General features: G+C 31.5%; 1 protein-coding gene across 1 annotated transcript in view; it reads right to left on the minus strand.

Moving 5' to 3' along the window:
• The window catches only part of BBS1 (Bardet-Biedl syndrome 1), a 130647-nt gene that overhangs the window by 38137 nt on the left and 70488 nt on the right, over window positions 1-22022 (minus strand). Inside the window, exon 2 of the mRNA XM_089087266.1 lies at window positions 1692-1791. Within this exon, the coding sequence (XP_088943392.1) occupies window positions 1692-1791 (100 nt within the window). The remainder of the gene's footprint in view (window positions 1-1691; window positions 1792-22022) is intronic.

Consider the following 22022-nt stretch of genomic DNA (forward strand, 5'->3'; position numbering starts at 1 on the left):
TCTGTGCAAAACACTTTTTATAAAATGCATGATATTATTGTCATACTATCATGTATCTTTTTTGCTATTTAAAAGTATATAAGTGCGATATCAGTCACGTGAAAAATGTGTTTTTTTTTTCTTTAATTAAGGCTCTAAACTATAGTCTGCCAAAGGGTGCACGGCCTGCCCAAGACTCACCAAAATATTGCCATGTCCCAATAGTGAGGCCTGCATCCCACATTGGGAATCACAGCCCAATACTAATTGAAACGGGGCTTTACATAGCCCTGGAGCTATATGAAGTAGCCTTAGAGGAACTATGCAGAGTATCTAGTAGATCAAGGAAATCCATCTTGACCCTTTTATATGATTTGTAATTGAATTATTATCTATTAATAGATATTCGATAGGCTATCGACAGGCCTAACAGTCTTTTCTAGCAATGACTTTGATGTATTACTACACAAGCAGCCTGTTGAACGGTAGTAGGCTTATTTCACGATCAGATCTTTTTGTAAAATTAAATATAAAAAAATAAGTTTTTTCAACTGAAAGTAAGGAGCAACATTAAAATTTAAAACAAACAGAAATTATTCCGTATATGTAAAGGGCTGTCCCCTCCTCAGCGCCCCACTTTTTGCGCTAAATTTTTTGATTGTTTTAAAAAGTAGAGTTGTGAGAAAGAGTCAAACTTTAGCGTAAAGAGTGGGGCGTTGAGGAGGGCACAGCCCCTCTCACATACGGAATAATTTCTGTTCGTTTTAAGTTTTAATGTTGCTCCTTACTTTCAGTTGAAAAAGCTTGTTTTTTTATTTAATTTCTGATTCTGATCGTTTTTTAAATAATGCTGGGAAATATGACGCCCCCTTCATGGAAAATTCCCTTCCCTCATGAAAAATTCCTCCATGGAAAGATACTCCCCGGCAACCTTCTCCCCCCGAACTCCCCCCCTCCCCACCCCACCAGAAGAAATCCCTCTAAAAACGTATGTATACTTCCAATAACCAATACTATTTGTAAACAATGGGCAAAGTTCACAAGTTGCAGCCCTTCCCGCGGGAACTGCGGGGGATTAAGTCATCTTCAAAGACATTGTTTTTAAATTTTTCGTTTATGTTGAACAAAATGGTTATCTCAAAATTTTGATCGGGTGACTTTGGGAAAAAAATGAGTGTGGGAGGGGGCCTAATTAACCTCCATTTTTGGTCACTTAAAAAGAGCTTTAGAACTTTTAATTTCCGTCGGAATTGGCCCTCTCGTGATATTCTAGGACCATCGGGTCGATACGATCACCCCTTGGAAGAAAAAACAACAACAAATAAGCACGCATCCATGATCTTTCTTCTGGCAAAAATACAAAATTCCACATTTTTGCAGATAGGAGCTTGAAATTTCTATTGAAGGGTTCTCTGAAATGCTGAATCTGATGGTTTGATTTTCGTTAGAGTTCTATGACTTTTAGGGGTTGTTCCCCCCTTTTTTCGAAAAGAGAGCAAACTTTCTCAGGCGCGTAGCTTTTAATGGGTAAGACTAAACTTGATGAAATTGATATATTTGAAATCAACATAAAAATTTTATTCTTTTGATGCATCTATTGGTATCGAAATTCCGTTTTTAGAGATTCGGTTACTATTGAGCGGGGTCTCTCCTTACTTACAGTTTGATACCACGAACCGTTTGACAATGAGACTAACGAATAAAGGACTTACAAGGGGCAAAGGTAGATCTTGAAACTCCAGCAGAAAAACACACAAGGCCAGATGGTGTTCCAGGTATCTTTGCGGAAATAGCTGCATCTTTATTGACAACCTGGAAGGAAATAAGACTATTTTGACTTTTCCTTATTAGCGACCACAAAAAAGTAAAATATGCCCCTGTAGAACCGACTGACGGAGATACTAGTGACTCGTATAAAGTATACTTACAGTTACCGGAGCAAATAGAGAGGGACCCATGTAGAAATATGATGTTTTTACTACGAGATTTTAACGCCCAGGTTGGTAGAAATAGGGATGGTATCCTAGAGATGGTATGATAGAGATGGTATGTATAGATGGTATCCTAGCCTAGGTAAATTTGGTGTAGGAGAAGAAAACAGTAATAGATACAGACTTTTGCAATTTTGTAGGTATAACAATCCAGTTTTAACCAATACGGTATTTGGCCATAAAATGGTTCATAAGTTAAGATGGTATTCATGTGATGGTAAGACAGCAAACCTTATTGATTATGTTATAGTAAACCGTAGACTGGCAGGATCAAACAGTTCGTGGTAACGAACTGTAAGTAAGACGTGATTCGGCTCAATAGTAACCGAAACTCTAAAAAACGGAATTTTGATGCCAGTAGATACATCAGAAGAATCAAATTTTTATGCTGATTTCAAATATATAAGTTTCATCAAGTTTAATTTTACACATCAAAAGTTACGAGCCTGAGAAAACTTGACTTATTTTCGAAATAGATGGAAACAACTCCTAAAAGTCATAGAATTTTAATGAAAATTACACCATCAGATTCTACGTACCAAAAAATTTCAAAGTAGAAGTTTCAGGCTCATATTGTCAAAAACGTGGAATTTTGCATTTTTTGCCAGAAGAAAGATCACGGATGCGTGTTTATTTATTTATTTTTTCTCCAGGGGTGATCGTATCGATTCAGTAGTCCTAGAATATCGTGAGAGGGCTCATTCAAACTGAAATTAAAAGTTCTAGTGCCCTTTTTAAGTGACCAAAAAAATTGAAGGGCAACTTGATTCCTCCCACGCTCATTTTTTTCCCGAAGTCACCCAATTAAAATTTTGAGACAGCCATTTTGTTCAGCATACTCAAAAATATGATTAATATGTCTTTGAGGATGACTTAATTCCTCACTGTTCCCGGGGGAAGGGCTGCAAGTTACAAACTTTGCCCATTGTTTACATATAGTTTTGGTTATTGGGAAGTATACTGGCGTTTTCAGGAGGATTTTTTTCTCGTGGGGGGTCGGGGTCAGAGTAGGGGTTAAGGGGGAGGATCTTCCCATGGAGGATATTTCCTTGGGGGAAGGGAAATTTCTATGAAGGGGGTGCCAGATTTACCAGCATTATTGAAAAAGCGATCAGAAATTAAATAGAAAAACAAGTTTTTTTTTCAACTGAAAGTAAGAAGTAATATTAAAACTTAAAACGAACAGAAATTATTACGTATATGAGGGGGTCGCCCCCTAGTCAATACCTCGCTCTTTACGCTAAAGTTTTTCTAGTTATTCAAAAGAACCATCTATTCTAATTAACCGGCCTATGTGATTCAGGGGTTTGTGATTTGAACAAAATTCGATTTTTAGCATAAAGAGCGAGGTATTGACTAGGGAGCTAACTCCCTAATATACGTAATAAAAAAAATAAGAATATAGAAATTCGTTACGTAAATTAATTCGCAAGTTACGTCAGAACAAAAATTTCGAGAAAGCCAATTAGCAAAAAAAGGAAAATTAATATGCGTATTTCGTTTTGATTATAATGTACGGTGAGCCAAAATCAAAGCTGCATTAATTCAAAAACGCTCAGAAATTAACTAAAAAAAACAAGTTTTTTTTAACTGAAAAGTAAGGAGCGACATTAAAACTTAAAACGAACAGAAATAATTCCGTATATGAAAGGGGTTGTCCCCTCCTCAACACCTCACTCTTTACGCTAAAGTTTGACTCTGTCTTACAATTTTATTTTTTTAAACAATAAAAAACTTTAGTGTAAAGAGCGAGGCATTGAGGAGGGGACAACACCTTTCATATACGGAATTATTTCTATTCGTTTTAAGAATTAATGTTGCTCCTTACTTTCAGTTAAAAAAAACTTGTTTTTTTAGTTAATCAATACAAGATACTAGGGTATATAGGAAAAATTAAGCAAGAAAAACGGGTTTTAATTTTTATAAAGCAGTTAATAAACAAAATAAAATAAACACTTAATTAAACAAAACACACTCTAAATATTTGGGCCCCACGTCCAGGAGCCTTTCTCAACGGAAAAAAGTGAGAGAATAAAACAAAAAATGTTCTTTTTAAAAATATTCTTTTAAATGTTCTTTTAAATATCAAAATAAAACATACTAAACACACGAAGAGAAAGTAAAAACAAAGAAAAAGAAATATAAACAAGTAGGAATCAAAACTCACATATTAAATAACACTTCCATGCACTGGTGTTTAAACAAAATCGAATGTCTATAATGATACACTCGTTTCCTCAAAATGTATAAGTGGAAATATATTAAATAACACTTCCATGCACTGGTGTATAAAAAAATCGAATTTCTATAATGATAGACTCGTCTCCTCACAATGTATAAGTGGAAATATATTAAATAGCCTTTCCATGCAGTGGCGTTTAAAAAAATTGAATTTCTATAATGATGCACTCGTCTCCTCAAAATGTATAAGTGGAAATATATTAAATAACACTTCCATGCACTGGCGTATAAAAAAAAATCGAATATCTATAATGATACACTCGTCTCCTCACAATTTATAAATGGAAAAATATTAAATAATACTTCCATGCACTGGCGTATAAACAAAATTGAATGTCTATAATGATACACTCGTCTCCTCACAGTATATAAATGGAAATTTATATACTGTGAGGAGACGAGTGTACCATTATAGACATTCGATTTTGTTTATAGGCCAGTGCACGGAAGTATTATTTAATTTATTTCAATTTACACACTCTGAGGAGGCGAGTATATCATTATAGACATTCGATATTGTTTAAACGCCAGTGCATGGAAGTGTTATTTAATATATTTCTATTTACATACTCCAAAGAGACGAGTGTATCATTACAGACATTCGATTTTGTTTATACGCCAGTGCATGGAAGTGTTTTTAAATATAGTTCCATTTACATACTGCTAGGAGACGAGTGTTTTATTACCTAAATTCGGTTTTGTTTAGACACCTGAGCATACAAGTGCTATTCAATATAGCTCAATTTACACAGTCCGAGGAGGCGATTGTTTCATTATAGAAATTGGATTTTATTTATAGCGCAGAGCAAGAAATTGTTATTTAATATATTTCTACTTATACATTGGTAGGAGACGAGTCTATCATTATAGAAATTCCATTTTGTTTATACACCAGTGCATGGAAGTACTATTTAATATATTTCCACTTATACATTGTGAGGAGACGAGTGAATCATTATAGAAATTCGATTTTGTTTAAACGCCAATGCATGGAAGAGTTATTTAATATATTTCTATTTACATACTGCGAGGAGACGAGTGTATCATTATAGACATTCGATTTTGTTTATACGCCAGTGCATGGAAGTTTTATTTAATATATTTCCACTTATACATTGTGAGGAGACGAGTGTATCATTATAGAAATTCGATTTTGTTTATGCGGCAGTGCATGGAAGTGTTATTTAATATATTTCCACTTATATATTGTGAGGAGACGAGTGTATCATTATAGACATTGGATTTTGTTTATACGCCAGAGAATGGAAGTATTATTTAATATATTTCCATTTATATACTGTGAGGAGACGACTGTATCATTATAGACATTGGATTTTGTTTATACGCCAGAGCATGGAAGTGCTATTCAATACATTTCCCTTTATATACTGTGAGGAGACGAGTGTATCATTATAGACATTCGATTTTGTTTATACGCCAGTGCATGGAAGTGTTATTTAATATATTTCTATTTAAATAATGAGAGGAGACGAGTGTATCATTATAGACATTAGATTTTGCTTATACGCCAGTGCATGGCAATGTTATTTAATTTATTTCCACTTATACATTGTGAGGAGACGAGTGTATTATTATAGAAATTCGATTTTGTTTATACGCCAGTGCATGGAAGTGTTATTTAATATATTTCCACTTATATATTGTGAGGAGACGAGTGTATCATTATAGATATTTAATTTTGATTATACCCTAGTGCATGGAAGTGTTTATTTAATATATTTCCACTTATACATTGTGAGGAGATGAGTGTATCATTATAGACATCCTATTTTGTTTATAAACCAGTGTATCGAAGTGTTATTTAATATATTTCTATTTACATACTGCGAGAATACGAGTGTATCATTATAGACATTTGATTTTGTTTACACGGCAGAGCATGGAAGTGTTATTCAATATATTTCTATTTATATACTGTGAGGAGATGAGTGAGTCATTATAGACATTCAATTTTGTTTATAGGCCAGTGCATGGAAGTGTTATTTAATTTATTTCCATTTATATACTTTGAGGAGACGAGTGTATCATTATATTCATTCGATCTTGTTTAAACGCCAGTGCATTCAAGTTTTATTTAATATATTTCTATTTACATACTGCGAGGAGATGAGTGCATCATTATCGATATTCGATTTTTCTTATAAGGCTGTGCATGGAAGGATTGTTTAACATATATGCATGTATATACTTTGAGGAGACGACTGTATCATTGTCGAATTTGCATTTTATTTATACGCTAGAGCATGGACTTGCTATTCAATATATTTCCATTCATATACTGTGAGGAGATGATTGTGTCATTATAGACATTTGATTTTGTTTAAACGCCAGTGCATGGAAGTGTTATTTAATATATTTCTATTTACATACTGCGAGGAGACGAGTGTATCATTACAGACATTCGATTTTGTTTATACGCCAGAGCATGGAAGTGTTATTCAATATATTTCTATTTATATACTGTGAGGAGACGAGTGTATCATTATAGACGTTCTATTTTGTTTATAGGCCAGTGCATGGAAGTGTTGTTTAATTTATTTCCATTTATATACTGTAAGGAGACGAGTATATCATTATAGACATTCGATTGTGTTTAAACGCCAGTGCATGGAAGTATTATTCAATATATTTCTATTTATATACTGCGAGGAGACGAGTTTATCATTATAGAAATTCGATTTTGTTTAAACGCCAGTGCATGGAAGTGTTATTTAATATATTTCCACTTATACATTGTGAGGAGATGAGTCTATCATTATAGAAATTCGATTTTGTTTATACGCCAGTGCATGGAAGTGTTACTTAATATATTTCCACTTATACATTGTGAGGAGACGAGTGATTCATTATAGAAATTCGATTTTGTTTATACGGCGAAGCGTTGAATATTTATTTTTTTTTTTTCCATCTATGAACTGTAACTAAACGTGTACATCTTTACAGAAATTCAGTTTTGTTCATACGTCATAGCATTGAAGCGTTATTTAATTTATTTCACATTACAAAGTGTGAAGAGACGAGTAAATTATTACATACATTCAATTTTGTTTAAACGCCAGTGCGAGGAAATGTTATTTAATATATTTCTATTTAAGTACTGTGAGTAGACGAGTCTATCATTATAGAAATTCGATTTTGTTTATACTTCAGTGCATTGAAGTGTTATTCAATTTATTTCAACTTATATATTGTGAGTAGATGAGTATATCATTATAGAAATTCGATTTTGATTATAAGCCAGTGCATGGAATTGTTTTATTTCCACTTATACATTGTGAAGAGACGAGTGTATAATTACAGAAATTCGATTTTGTTTATACGCCAGCGCATGGAAGTGTTATTTAATATATTTACACTTATACATTGTGAGGAGACGAATGTATCATTATAGAAATTCGATTTTGTTTAAACTCAAGTGCATGGAAGTGTTATTTAATATATTTCTATTTACATACTTTGAGGAGACGACTGTTTCATTATAGACATTCGATTTTGTTTATACGCCAGTGCATCGAAGTGTTATTTAATATATTTCCACTTATACATTGTGAGGAGACTATTGTATCATTATAGAAATTCGATTTTGTTTATACGCCAGTGCATGGAAGTGTTATTTGATATATTTCCACTTGTAAATTGTGAGGAGACAAGTGTATAATTATAGAACTTCGATTTTGTTTAAATAGCTGTGCATGGAAGTTCTATTTAATTTCATTCTATTTACATAATGTGGGGAGACGAGTAGATCACTACTGACATTTAATTTTGCTTAGAAACGAGAGCATGGCAGTTTTATTTAATATATTTCCCCTTATACAATGTGAGGAGACGAGTATATCATTATACAAATTCAATTTTGTTTAAAAGCCAGTGCAAAGAAGTGTTATTTAATATATTTCTCTTTACATACTGCGAGGAGACGAGTGTATCATTATAGACATTCGATTTTTTTATACGCCAGTGCATGGAAGTGTTATTTAATATATTTTCACTTATACATTGTGAGGAGACGAGTGTATCAATATAGAAATTCGATTTTGTTTATGCGCCAGTGCATGGAAGTGTTATTTAATATATTTCTCCTAATACATTTTTAAGAGATGAGTGTCTCAGTATAGAAATTCGATCTTGTTTATATGCCAGTGAAAGGAAGTGTTAGTTAATATATTTCGACTTATACATTGTGAGGAGAAGAGTTTATCATTATATAAATGCGATTTTGTTTAAACGTCAGTGCGTGAAAGTGTTATTTAATATATTTCTATTTACATACTTTGAGGAGACGACTGTTTCATTATAGACATTCGATTTTGTTTATACGCCAGTGTATCGAAGTGTTATTGAATATATTTCCACTTATACATTGTGAGGAAACGAATGTATCATTATAGAAATTCGATTTTGTTTATACGCCAGTGCATGGAAATGTTATTTAATATATTTCCACTTGTACATTGTGAGGAGACGAGTGTATCATTATAGACATTCAATTTTGTTTATACACCAGTGCATGGAAGTTTTATTTAATATATTTCTATTTACGTAATGCAAGGAAACGAGTGGATCATTATAGACATTCGATTTTGTTCATAAGCCAGTGCAAGGAAGTTTTAGTTAATATATTTTCACTTATACATTGTGAAGAGACGAGTGTATCATTATAGAAATTCAATTTTGTTTAATCGCCAGTGCAAAGAAGTGTTATTTATTATATTTCTATTTACATACTGCGAGGAGACGAGTTTATCATTATAGACATTCGATTTTGTTTATACGACAGTGCATGAAAGTATTATTTAATATATTTCCACTTATACATTGTGAAGAGACGAGTGTATCATTATAGAAATTTGATTTTGTTTATACGCCAGTGCATGGAAGTGTTATTTAATATATTTCCACTTATACATTGTGAGGAGACGAATGTATCATTATAGACATTCGATTTTGTTTATACGCCAGTGCATGGAAGTTTTATTTAATATCTTTCCATTTATATACTGTGAGGAGACATATGCATCATTAATGACATTCGATTCTGTCTTTAAGCCAGTGCAATGAAGCTTTATTGAAATTATTGCCCCTTGTACATTGTAAATAGATGAATGTATTATACTATAAATATAATTGTGTGTAAACGCCAAAGAGAGGAAGTGTTATTTAATATATTTCAACTTATACATTGGGAGGAGACGAGTCTATTCTTATAGAAATTTGATTTTGTTTATACGCCAGTGCATGGAAGTGTTATTTAATATATTTCCACTTATATATTGTGAGGAGACGAGTGTATCATTATAGAAATTTGATTTTGTTTAAAAGACAGTTCATTGTAGTGTTTATTTAATATATTTATACTTGTAAATTGCGAGAAGACGAGAGTATTATTATAGAAATGTAATTTTGTTTATACACCAGTGCATGGAAGTGTTATTGAATATATTTCTATTTACATACTGCGAGGAGACGAGTGTAACATTATAGAAATTCGATTTTGTTTGTACGCCAGAGCACGGAATTGTTATTCAATATATTTCTATTTATATGCTCTGAGGACACGAGTGTACCATTATAGACATTCGGTTTTGTTTATACCCCTGTGCATGGAAGTATTATTTAATATATTTCTATTTACACAGTGTTAGGAGGCGAGTATATCATTATAGACATTCGATTTTGTTTATACACCAGTGCATGGAATTGTTATTTAATATATTTCTATCTAAGTACTGCAAGGAGACGAGTGTATCATTATAGACATTCGATTTTGTTTATACGCCAGTGAAAGGAAGTGTTATTTAAAATATTTCAACTTACACATTTTGAAGAGGCGAGGTAATTATTATAGACATTTAATTTTGTTAATACGCCGGAGCGTGGAAAAGTTTTTTAATATATTTCCATTTACATAATGCGAGGAGACGTGTGTATCATTATAGAAATTTGATTTTGTTAATACGCCAGTGCATGGAAGTTTTATTTAATATATTTCTATTTACATACTGCGAGGAGACGAGTGTATCATTACAGACATTCGATTTTGTTTATAAGCCAGTGCATGGAAGTGTTATTTAATATATTTATATTTGTATACTGTGAGGAGACGAGTGTATCATTATAGACGTTCTATTTTGTTTATAGGCCAGTGCATGGAAGTGTTATTTAATTTATTTCCATTTATATACTGTAAGGAGACGAGTATATCATTATAGACATTCGATTGTGTTTAAACGCCAGTGCATGGAAGTGTTATTTAATATATTTCTATTTACATACTGCGAGGAGACGAGTTTATCATTATAGACATTCTATTTTGTTTATACGCCAGTGCACGGAAGTTTTATTTCATATATTTCCACTTATACATTGTGAGGAGATGAGTGTATCATTATAGAAATTCGATTTTGTTTATACGCCAGTGCTAGGAAGTGTTAGTTAATATATTTTAACTTATAAATTGTGAGGAGACGAGGGTATCATTATAGAAATTTGATTTTGTTTATTCGGCAATGCGTGGAAGATTTATTTATTATATTTCCATTTACGAAATGTAGGTAAACGTGTATATCATTATATAAATTCGGTTTTGTTCATACGTCAGTGGATTGAAGCTTTATTCAATATATTTAACAGCGTACATTGTGAGGAGACGAGTATATCATTATAGACATTAGATTTGGTTTGAACGCAAGTGCATGGAAGTGCTATTTAACATATTTCCACTTACAAAATGCGAGGAGACGATTCCATCATTATAGACATTCGATTTTTTTTATTCTACTGTGCATGGAAGTGTTGTTTAATATATTTACACTTATAAAGTGTGAGGAGACGAGTATATCATTATAGAAATTCGATTTTGTTTATACGCCAGTGCATGGAATTGTTTTATTTCCACTTATACATTGTGAAGAGACGATTATATCATTATAGAAATTCGATTTTGTTTATACGCAAGCGCATGGAAGTGTTATTTAATATATTTCCATTTACATACTGTGAAGAGACGAGTGTATCATTATAGAAATTCGATTTTGTTTAAACGCCTGTGCGTGAAAGTGTTATTTAATATATTTCTATTTACATATTGTGAGGAGACGACTGTTTCATTATAGACATTCGATTTTGTTTATACGCCATTGTATGGAAGTGTTATTTAATATATTTCCATTTATAAACTGTGAGGAGACGAGTGTATCATTATAGACATTCGATTTTGTTTATACGCCAGTGCATGGAAGTGTTATTTGATGTATATCAACTTGTACATTTTGAGGAGACGAGTGTATCATTATATAAATTCGATTTTGTTTATACACCAGGGCATGGAAATGTTATTTAATTTAATTCTATTTAAATACTGCGAGGAGACGAGTGTATCATTATAGACATTCGATTTTGTTCATACGCCAGTGCATGGAAGTGTTATTTAATATATTTCCCATTATACATTGTGAGGAGACGAGTGTATCATTATACAAATTCAATTTTGTTTAAAAGCCAGTGCAAAGAAGTGTTATTTAATATATTTCTCTTTACATACTGCGAGGAGACGAGTGTAACATTATAGACATTCGATTTTTTTATACGCCAGTGCATGGAAGTGTTATTTAATATATTTTCACTTATAAAATGTGAGGAGACGAGTGTATCATTATAGAAATTCGATTTTGTTAATACGCCAGTGCAAGGAAGTGTTATTTAATATATTTCCCCTTATATATTGTGAAGAGATGAGTGTCTCATTATAGAAATTCGATTTTGTTTATACGCCAGTGAATGGAAGTGTTAGTTAATATATTGCAACTTGCAAAATGTGAGGAGAAGAGTGTATTATTATAGAAATTCGATTTTGTTTAAACGCCAGTGCATGAAAGTGTTATTTAATATATTTCTATTTACATACTGTGAGGAGACGACTGTATCATTATAGAAATTCTATTTTGTTTATACGTCAGTGCATCGAAGTGTTATTGAATATATTTCCACTTACACATTGTGAGGAGATGAGTATATCATTATAGAAATTCGATTTTGTTTATACGCCAGTGCATGGAAGTGTTATTTAATATATTTCCACTTATACATTGTAAGAGACGAGTGTATCATTATAGAAATTCAATTTTGTTTATACGCCAGTGCATGGAAGTGTTATTTAATTTATTTCTATTTACGTACTGTAAGGAGACGAGTCTATCATTATTGACATTCCATTTTGTTTATACACCAGTGCAAGGAAGTGTTAGTTAATATATTTTCACTTATAAATAGTGAAGAGACGAGTGTATCATTATAGAAATTCGATTTTGTTTAATCGGCAGTGCAAAGAAGTTTTATTTAATATATTTCTATTTACGTACTGTGAGGAGACGAGTGTATCATTATAGACATTCGATTTTGTTTATACGCCAGTGCATGAAAGTGTTATTTAATATATTTTCACTTATAAATTGTGAGGAGACGAGTGTATCAATATAGAAATTCGATTTTGTTTATGCGCCAGTGCATGGAAGTATTATTTAATATATTTCCACTTATATATTATGAGGAGACGAGTGTATAATTATAGAAATTCGATTTTGTTTAAACGCCAGTGCTTGGAAGTGTTATTTAATATCTTTTCATTTACATAATGTTAGGAGGCGTGTGCATCATTAAAGAAATTAGATTTTGTTCTAACGCCAGTGCAAGGAATTGTTATTTCATATATTTCCACTTATACAATGTGAGGATACGAGTGTATTATTATAGAGATGCGATTTTGTTTATACGCCAGTGCATGGAAGTGTTTATTTAATATATTTCCACTTATAGATTGTGAGGAGACGAGTTTATTATTATAGACATTTGATTTTGTTTATACGCCAGTGCAAGGAAGTGTTATTTAATATATTTCCACTTATACATTGTGAGGAGACGAGTGTATCATTATATACATTTAATTTTGTTTATACGCCAGTGCATTGTAGTGTTTATTTATTTTATTTCCAATTATAAATTGCGAGGGGACAAAAGTATTCTTATAGAAATTTGATTTTGATTATATGCTAGTGCACGGAAGTTTTATTGAATATATTTCTATTTACATACAGCGATGAGACGAGTTTTTAAATATAGATATTCAATTTTGTTTGTACGCCAGAGCATGGAAATGTTATTTAATATATATTTATTTATATACTCTGAGAAAACGAGTGTATCTTTATATACATCTGATTTTGTTTATAGGCCAGTGCATGGAAGTGTTATTTAACATATTTCCATTTATACAGTGTTAGGAGACGGGTATATCATTATAGAAATTCGATCTTGTTTAAGCGCCAGAGCATGGAAGTGTTATTTAATATATTTCTATTTACATACTGTGAGGAGATAAGTGTATCATTATATACATTTGATTTTGTTTATACGTCAGTGCATGGAAGTTTTATTCAATATATTTCCAATTATAAATTTTAAGGAGATGAGTTTATCAATATAGACATTCGATTTTGTTTATACGCCAGTGCATGGAAGTGTTTATTTAATATATTTCCACTTATACATTGCGAGAAGACGAGTCTATCATTATATAAGTTCGGTTTTGTTTATACGCCAGTTGATTGAAATGTTATTCAATATATTTCCACTTATACATTGTGAGTAGACAAGTGACTTAATATAGACATTTGAGTTTGTTTATGCCCAACGGCAAGGAAGTGTTATTTAATTTATTTACACTTGTCCAATGTGATGAGACAAATGTATTCTTATATAAATTTGATTTGATTTAAACAGCAGTGCATGTAAGATTTATTTAATTTCATTTCGTTTACATAATTTAGTGAAGCATTTGTTTCACTTCTTAAATTTAGTTTTATCTAGAAGCGAGAGCAATGAAGTGTTATTCAATATATTTCCATTCAAACACTGAAAGGAGATGAGTATATCATTATAGATATTCTATTTTGTTTATACGCCAGTGCATGGAAGTGTTTATTAAATATATTTCAACTTATAAATTGTGAGGAGACGAGTGTATCATTATAGACATTCGATTTTGTTTATACGCCAGTGCATGGAAGTTTTATTTAATATATTTCTATTTACATACTGCGAGAAGACGAGTGTATCATTATAGACATTCGATTTTGTTTATTCGCCAGAGCAAGGAAGGGTTATTCAATATATATCTATTTATATGCTCTGAGGAGACGAGTGTACCTTTATATACATCCGGTTTTTATTATACGCCAGTGCACGGAAGTGCTAATTAATATATTTCCATCTACACACTCTAAGGAAGCGATTATATTATTATAGAAATTTGATTTTGCTTATACGCGAGGGCATGGAAGTGTTATTTAACATATTTATATTTGCATAATGTGAGGAGACGAGTTGTAACATTGTCGAAATTCGATTTTACTTATACTGTTGATCATTGAAGGATTATTTAGCATTTTTGCATGTACATGCTTTGAAGATACCACTGTACCAGTGTCGAAAGTCGATTTTGTTTTTGCGCTAGAGCTTGGAAGTTCTATTTACTATCTTTTTATTTATAGAATTTAAGTAAGCGTGTGTATCATTATAAAAATTGAGTATTTTTCTAACGCCAGAGGAAGGAAGTTCTACTCAATATTTTTCCATTTAAAAATTTTGAGGAGATGATTTTATTATTATAGACATTCGATCTTGTGTAAACGCCAGTGAAATGAAGTGTTAGTAAACTTTTTTACCCTCACACACTTTGATAAGAAGAGTGTATCATTATATAAATATAATTTTGTTCGTATGCCAGTGCATGGAAATGTTATTTAATATATTTCTGTTTATATACAGCGAGAAGACGAGTTTATCATTATAGAAATTCGATTTTGTTTATACGCCAGTGTAAGGAAGTGTTTATTTAATATATTTCCACTTATACATTGTGAGGAGACGAGTGTATCATTATAGAAATTCGATTTTGTTTATACGCCAGAGCATGGAAGTGTTATTCAATATATTTCTATTTATATACTGCGAGGAGACGAGTGTATCATTATAGACATTCGATTCTTTTTATAGGCCAATGCAAGGAAGGGTTAATTAATTTATTTCCATTTATATACTGTGAGGAGACGAGTACATAATTATAGACATTCGATCTTGCTAATACGCCAGTGCATGGAAGTTTTATTTAATATATTTCTATTTAAATAATGTAAGGAGATGAGTTGCATCATTATCGACATTTGATTTTGTTTATACGGCTGTGCAAGGAAGGGTTATTTAGTATATTTACACTTATATACTTTAAGGAGACGAGTGTATCATTATAGACATTGGATTTTGTTTATAAGCCAGAGAATGGAAGTGTTATTCATCACATTTCCCTTTATATACTGTGAGGAGACGAGTGTATCATTATAGACATTCGATTTTGTTTATACGCCAGTGCATGGAAGTGGTATTTAATATATTTCTATTTATATTCTGCGAGGAGACGAGTGTATCATTATAGACATTCGATTTTATTTATACGCCAGAGCATGGAATTGTTATTCAATATATTTCTATTTATATACTGTGAGGAGACGAGTGTATTATTATAGACATTCGGTTTTGTTTATAGCCCAGTGCAAGGAAGTGTTATTTAATTTATTTCCATCTATATACTGTGAGGAGACGAGTATATCATTATAGACATTCGACTTTTTTTATACGCCAACGTATGGAAGTGTTATTCAATATATTTCTATTTATATACTGTGAGGAGACGAGTTTATCATTATAGACATTCGATTTTGTTTATACGTCAGATCATGGAAGTGTTATTCAATATATTTCTATTTACATAATGCGAGGAGACGAGTGTATCATTATAGACATTCGATTTTGTTTATACGCCAGTGCATGGAAGTGTTATTTAATATATTTCCACTTATAAAATGTGAGGAGACGAGTGTATTATTATAGACATTTTATTTTGTTCAAGCGCCAGTGCATGGAAGTGTTATTGAATATATTTACACTTACCTATTGTGAGGAGACGAGTTTATTATTATAGAAATTCGATTTGGTTTATACGCCAGTGCATGGAAGTGTTATTTAATATATTTCCACTTATAAATAGTGAGGAGACGAGTGTATCATTATAGAAATTCAATTTTGTTTAAACGCCAGTGCAAAGAAGTGTTATTTAATATATTTCTATTTACATACTGCGAGAAGATGAGTGTATCATTATAGACATTCGATTCCGTTTATACGCCAGTGCATGGAAGTGTTATTTAATATATTTTCACTTATATATTGTGAGGAGACGAGTGTATCATTATAGAAATTCTATTTTGTTTATGCGCCAGTGCATGGAAGTGTTATTTAATGTATTTCCAATTATATATTGTGAGGAGACGAGTGTATCATTATAGACATTCGATTTTGTTTATACGCCAGTGCATGGAAGATTTATTTAATATATTTCTATTTACATACTGCTAGGAGACGAGTGTATCATTATAGACATTCGATTTTGTTGATACACCAGTGAATGGAAGTGTTATTTAAAATATTTCCACTTATACATTGTGAGGAGACGAGTGTATAAGTATAGAAATTCGATTTTGTTTATACGCCAGTGCATGGAAGTGTTTATTAATATATTTCCACTTAAACATTGTGAGAAGACGAGTGTATCATTATAGACATTCGATTTTGTTTATACGCCAGTGCATGGAAGTTTTATTTAATATATTTCTATTTACATACTGCGAGGAGACGAGTGGAACATTACAGACATTCGATTTTGTTTATACGCCAGAGCATGGAAGGGTTATTTAATTTATTTCCATTTATATACTGTAAGGAGACGAGTATATTATTATAGACATTCGATTTTGCTTATATGCCAGTGCATGGAAGTGTTATTTAATATATTTCTGTTTACATAATGTGAGGAGACGAGTGTATCATTATAGACATTTGATTTTGTTTATACGCCAGTGCATGGAAGTTTTATTTAATATATTTCCATTTATATACTGTTAGAAGACGAGTGTATCATTATAGACATTGGATTTTGTTTTTACGCCAGTGCATGGAAGTGTTATTTAATATATTTCTATTTACATAAAGCGAGGAGACGAGTGTATCATTATAGACATTCGATTTTGTTTATACGCCAGTGCAAGGAAGTGTTATTTAATATATTTCCACTTATACATTGTGAGGAGACGAGTTTATCATTATAGAAATTCGATTTTGTTTATACGCCAGTGCATTGAAGTGTTTATTTAATATATTTCCACTTATACATTGTGAGGAGACGAGTGTATCATTATAGACATTCGATTTTGTTTATACGCCAGTGCACGGAAGTGTTATTTAATATATTTCTGTTTATATACTGCGAGAAGACGAGTGTATCATTATAGATATTCGATTTTATTTGTACCCCAGAGCATGGAAGTGTTATTTAATATATTTTTATTTATATACTCTGAGGAAATGAGTGTGCATTTATATATATTCAGTTTTTTTTATAGGCCAGTGCACGGAAGTGTTATTTAATTTATTTCCATCTATATACTGTGAGGAGACGATTATATCATTATAAAAATTTGATTCTGTTAATACGCCAGTGCATGGAAGTGTTATTTAACATATTTACATTTACATACTGTGAGGAGACGAGAGTTACATTATAGAAATTTGATTTTGTTTATAATCCAGTGCATGGAAGTATTGTTCAATATATTTCCATTTATATACTGTAAGGAGACAAGTATATCATTATAGACATTGGATTTTGTTTATACGCCAGAGAATGGAAGTTTTATTCAATATATTTCTATTTATATACTGTGAGGAGACGAGTGTATCATTATAGACATTCGATTTTGTTTATACGTCAGATCATGGAAGTGTTATTTAATATATTTCTATTTACATAATGCGAGGAGATGAGTGTATCATTATAGACATTCGATTTTGTTTATAAGCCATTGCATGGAAGTGTTATTTAATATATTTCCACTAAAACATTGTGAGGAGAAGAGTGTATCATTATAGAAATTTGATTTTTTTATGCGCCAGTGCATGGAAGTGTTATTTAATGTATTTCCACTTATCAATTATGAGGAGACGAGTGTATCATTATAGACTTTCGATTTTCTTCATACGCCAGTGCTTGGAAGTTTTATTTAATATATTTCCATTTATATACTGCGAAGAGGCGAGTATATCATTATAGAAATTCGATTTTGTTCATAAGCCAGTGCATGGAAGTGTTATTTAATATATTTCCACTTATACATTTTGAGGAGACGAGTATATCATTATATAAATTCGATTTTGTTTATACGCCAGTGCAAGGAAGTGTTATTTAATATATTTCCACTTATAAATTGTGAGGAGATGAGTGTATCATTATAGAAATTTAATTTTGTTTATACGACAGTGCAAGGAAGTGTTATTTAATATATTTCTGTTTACATACTGCGAGAAGACGAGTGTTTCATTATAGACATTTGATTTTGTTTATACGCCAGTGCATGGAAGTTTTATTTAATATATTTCCACTTATATATTCTAAGGAGACGAGTGTATCATTATAGACATTGGATTTTGTTTATACGCCAGTGCATAGAAGTGTTATTTAATATATTTCCCTTTATATACTGTGAAGAGACGAGTGTATCATTATAGACATTCGATTTTGTTTATACGCCAGTGCAATGGAAGTGGTATTTAATATATTTCTATTTACATTCTTCGAGGAGACGAGTGTATTATTATAGAAATTGGATTTTTTTTATAGGCCAGAGCATGGAATTGTTATTGAATATATTTCTAGTTATATACTCTGAGGAGACGAGTGTATCATTATAGACATTCAGTTTTTTTTATACGTCAGTGCATGGAAGTGTTATTTAATTTATTTCCATTTATATACTGCGATGAGACGAGTGTATCACTATAGACATTCGATTTTGTTTATACGCCAGTGCATGGAAGTGTTATTTAATATATTTCTATTTATATACTGTGAGGAGACGAGTGTATCATTATAGACATTCGATTTTGTTTATACACCAGAGCATGGAAGTGTTATTCAATATATTTCTATTTATATACTGTGGGGAGACGAGTGTATCATTATAGACATTTGATTTTGTTTATACACCACAGCATGGAAGTGTTATTTGATATATTTCTATTTATATACTGTTATATAATGTTATTTAATATATGTATATTTACCTACTGCGAGGAGACGAGGGTATCATTATAGACATTGGATTTTGTTTGTAAGCCTGTGCACGGAAGTGTTGTTTAATATATTTCCATTTAAATACTGTGAGGAGACGAATGTATAATTATAGACATTGAATTTTGTTTATAGGCCAGTGCATGCAAGTGATATTTAATATATTTCTATTTACATACTGTGAGGAGACGAGTGTATCATTATAGACATTCGATTTTGTTTATACGCCAGAGCATGGAAGTGTTTTTCAATATATTTCTATTTATATACTGTGAGGAGACGAGTGTATCATTATAGAAATTCAATTTTGTTTATACGCCAGTGCATGGAAATGTTATTTAATTTATTTCCACTTATACATTGTGAGGAGACAAGTGTATCATTATAGACATTCGATTTTGTTTATACGCCAGTGCATGGAAGTGTTATTTAATATATTTCTATTTACATACTGCGAAAAGACCAGTGGAACATTACAGACATTCGATTTTGTTTATACGCCAGAGAATGGAAGTGTTATTCAATATATTTCTATTTATATACTGTGAGGAGACGAGTGTATCATTATAGACATTCGATTTTATTTATACCCCAGAGCATGGAAGTGTTATTCAATATATTTCTATTTATATACTGTGAGGAGATGAGTGTGTAATTATAGACATTCGATTTTGTTTATACGCCAGAGCATGGAAGTATTATTCAATATATTTCCATTTATATACTGTGAGGAGACGAGTGTTTCATTAAAAACATTCGATTTTGTTTATACGCCAGAACATGGAAGTGTTATTCAATATATTTCTATTTATATACTTTGAGGAGACGAGTGTATCATTATAGACATTCGATTTTGTTTATACGCCAAAGCATGGAAGTGTTATTTAATATATTTCTATTTATATACTGAGAGGAGACGAGTGTATCATTATAGACATTCGATTTTTTTTACACGGCAGAGCATGTAAGTTTTATTTAATGTATCTCTATTTATATACTGTGAGGAGAAGAGTGATTCATTTTATACATTCAATTTTTTTATAGCCCAGTGCATTGAAGTGTTATTTCATTTATTTCCATTTATATACTGTAAGGAGACGAGTATATCATTATAGACATTCAATTTTGTTTAAACGCTAGTGCATGGAAGTGTTATTTGATATATTTCTATTTACATACTGTGAGGAGATGAGTGTGTAATTATCGATATTCAATTTTGTTTATAAGGCACTGCATGGAAGTATTATTTAATATATTTGCATTTATATACTGTGAGGAGACGACTGTTTTATTATAGACATTGGATTTTGTTTATACGCCAGAGCATAGAAGTGCTATTCAATATATTTCTATTCATATACTGTGAGGAGACGAGTTTATCATTATAGAAATTCGATTTTGTTTATACGTCAGAGCATGGAAGTGTTATTTAATTTATTTCCGTTTATATACTGCGAGGAGACGAGTGTATCATTATAGACATTCGATTTTGTTTATACGCCAGTGCATAGAAGTGGTATTTAATATTTTTATATTTATATACTGTGAGGAGACGAGTTTATCATTATAGACATTCGATTTTGTTTATGCGCCAGAGCATGGAAGTGATATTTGATATATTTCTATTTATATACTGTGAGGAGACGAGTGTATCATTATAGACATTCGATTTTGTTTATACGCCAGTGCATAGAAGTGGTATTTAATATTTTTATATTTATATACTGTGAGGAGACGAGTTTATCATTATAGACATTCGATTTTGTTTATGCGCCAGAGCATGGAAGTGATATTTGATATATTTCTATTTATATACTGTGAGGAGACGAGTGTATCATTATAGACATTCGATTTTTTTTATACGCCAGAGCATGGAAGTGTTATTTAATATATTTCTATTTATATACTGTGAGGAGACGAGTGTATCATTGTAGACATTGGATTTTGTTTATACGCCAGAGCATGGAAGTGTTATTTGATATATTTCTATTTATATACTGTGAGGAGACGAGTTTATCATTATAGACATTCGATTTTTTTTATACGCCAGAGCATGGAAGTGTTATAATAATAATAATAATTTATTACAAACCCGCTATAAAAAAGAAGCATGAAGAAGCGGAGCAAAACAAAAGAAAAGAGAAAATAAAGACGAAAACAAATCAACCGAACATAATAATCTACTAAATACAAACAAATCACACTTCAACTATCAAGCAAGAAAGTCGCTGGGAAATCAAATAATAGTGCCCTGTGTTTCACGAGAGCTTGTTTTTCAAAATTCGGCATGAACTCAACAGGATCAGGTATATGATACTTTTCTAGCAGACCAGTGTTACGGAGGTAAAGTGGCAGACCAAGCAGAAACTTTAAATATTTGCAAAAGCCTGAACGGATTCGCAACATATCCGAATTCGATAGCCAATGCCAAACGGGTGAGATATAGTGAGCAAAGGGAAGAGCGACGGCACGATACAACCTAGCAAGGATATGCTTATTAAATTTAAACTTCAGGGCTGCAAGTTTAGCATACCCCGACCGAAAACCCGACAGAA

This window comes from Artemia sp. Qi Xiang Cuo, chromosome 3 (genome assembly GCF_049724085.1).
Source record: "Artemia sp. Qi Xiang Cuo chromosome 3, ASM4972408v1, whole genome shotgun sequence".
In the NCBI taxonomy this organism is placed as follows: domain Eukaryota; kingdom Metazoa; phylum Arthropoda; class Branchiopoda; order Anostraca; family Artemiidae; genus Artemia; species Artemia sp. Qi Xiang Cuo.